This window comes from Pterocles gutturalis, unplaced genomic scaffold (genome assembly GCF_000699245.1).
Source record: "Pterocles gutturalis isolate BGI_N339 unplaced genomic scaffold, ASM69924v1 scaffold19, whole genome shotgun sequence".
Taxonomy (NCBI): domain Eukaryota; kingdom Metazoa; phylum Chordata; class Aves; order Pterocliformes; family Pteroclidae; genus Pterocles; species Pterocles gutturalis.
In genome coordinates, this window is record NW_010130240.1 from 14,376 (window position 1) to 16,365 (window position 1,990).

The window sequence follows — 1,990 nt, forward strand, 5'->3', positions numbered from 1 at the left end:
AAAGCTGAAGCCAGAAATTCGTGTTTATAGATCTATGTGGCATCAAGAATATATTCACTCATCTTAAAGGAGGAACCTTAAGATATGACCTCTTTGCATAAAGTGATATGTAAATTTATGTGCAGCATGACATGCGTGCCACAGTTGTGTTGCCAGACTGTGGTATCCAGCCTTCCTCTTAGACCTGTGCCCTGCGATTTTCAGCCTTTATTAAAAGGACTTGTTGCCCCACATAAGTAAATTGGCTTGTGATACTATGATTAAAGAATATGATCAGTAAAGCAGCCTTTTAAAACAGCCAATGCTCATACATGAGCAAGAGCTAAATGTTGCAAAAAGTGTTGTTAATTGGACTCGTTTGTTTAGCTACAGCCGTCTGTTTAGGTGTGAAAATGCTAGGAAAATACAAAAGGAAAAGGAGAGAACAAAAACATGCAAATTATTTTGAAAACAGTTTATTTAAGAAAAACTAAAATGAATGTGTTTAGACTCTCTTGTTGGCAAACCACCTCCTTTTAGTGAAACAGTTTTTCCAAATAAAATAATCTGTTTATTGACACTACTGATAAACCTATGAAAACTAGTAGGTGCAGTTTGCTTTCTCATTTGCATACTATCACTTTTCAGGATGCAGACAATGCTTCATTACCTGGGCCTGGGTAAACACGATTGGATAATATGTTTGGCATGCTTGGGTGCTGTGGGACTGTGGGTCCAAGGTGGGACGCTATTTGGATTTGTCTTGGGTCAGCTGGTGCCATCATTTCAGTTGAAGGTAACAGATCTCTGAGAGGAAAAAAATACATTCAGATATGCAAAGAACATTGTTTAATTAAGAATAACCTAAGATCCTCATATACTAAGGTATAGCACATGCACAGTTATTCTTTAACTGCAGTATTATAAGAGAAAAATGGTGTAAAATACCTGTCTACCAGTCGAGGCTCAAACTGGGAGGGAATTGCCTGCATTCTCTGCTGGCCTGCACCCATTAACTGAGGGTTTACTGCCATCAACTGATTTCTCATTAGCATCTCTTGCCGCTGCCGCAGTTCTGACACAAAGCATACACAGTTATGTTGTCAATTAGTCAATTAAAAAGTGATTCTGTCTGCAGTATATCATTACCAGAAATTTTTTTTTTCCCCTCAAGTGACAGCATTTTAGTATGAGTTAGTAAATCACACATTTTTTTTAATAGCAGCAACTAAAAAAGGAATGCATTTCCACTGCCACCTTGGCCACGTTGTTTAAATAATGTAGTTTTATACAATCAAACTGCAGTAAAAATAAACAGGATGTGCACAGACAAGGGTACAAAAGGACACTTTACAATCAACAATAATTCATAGATCACTATTAAACAGAGGAGAATAGCCATGAATGTTACATTCTCTGCTTGAGAGAGTTTTAATTTCTAATACAGTTTTATTTTTAGAAAAATTGTCTGGAACCTGCCTTGTCATGAGACAGCAGCTCTAGACAGAAGAGCCTGCAGGGTGAGCCAGGACCTCATAATGTCCAGCTATAGCTTTTGTTGCTGAGTTCCTATGTGACCTTGACTTTCTGGATGCTTAGTATGTCTTGATCAAATTCTGAATGCCAGGAATCCCTCAGGTTAACTTTTAATTACCTGAAGAGAAGGACTTGGGGGTATCGGTGGATGAGAAGCTCAACATGAGCCGGCAGTGTGCACTTGCAGCCCAGAAAGCGAACCGTGTCCTGGGCTGCATCAAAAGAAGCATTAGCAGCAGGTCGAAGGAGGTGATTCTCCCCCTCTACTCTGCTCTTGTGAGACCCCACCTCGAGTACTGTGTTCAGATGTGGGGCCTCCAACATAAAAAAGACCTGGACCTGTTGGAGAGAGTCCAGAGGAGAGCCACAAAATTAATCAGAGGGCTGGAGCACCTCCCCTATGAGGACAGGCTGAAAGAGTTGGGGTTGTTTAGCCTGGAGAAAAGAAGGCTCCAAGGAGACTTAGTGGCAGCCT

The 1,990-nt window shown here is 40.4% G+C and overlaps 1 protein-coding gene across 1 annotated transcript in view; it reads right to left on the reverse strand.

Annotated features, from left to right (window-relative positions):
- The window catches only part of SAMD7 (sterile alpha motif domain containing 7), an 8,713-nt gene that overhangs the window by 6,161 nt on the left and 562 nt on the right, over positions 1-1,990 (reverse strand). Inside the window, exons 2-3 of the mRNA XM_010080135.1 lie at positions 928-1,054; positions 650-786 (exon numbers count right to left, since the gene is read on the reverse strand). Of these exons, the coding sequence (XP_010078437.1) occupies positions 650-786; positions 928-1,054 (264 nt within the window). The remainder of the gene's footprint in view (positions 1-649; positions 787-927; positions 1,055-1,990) is intronic.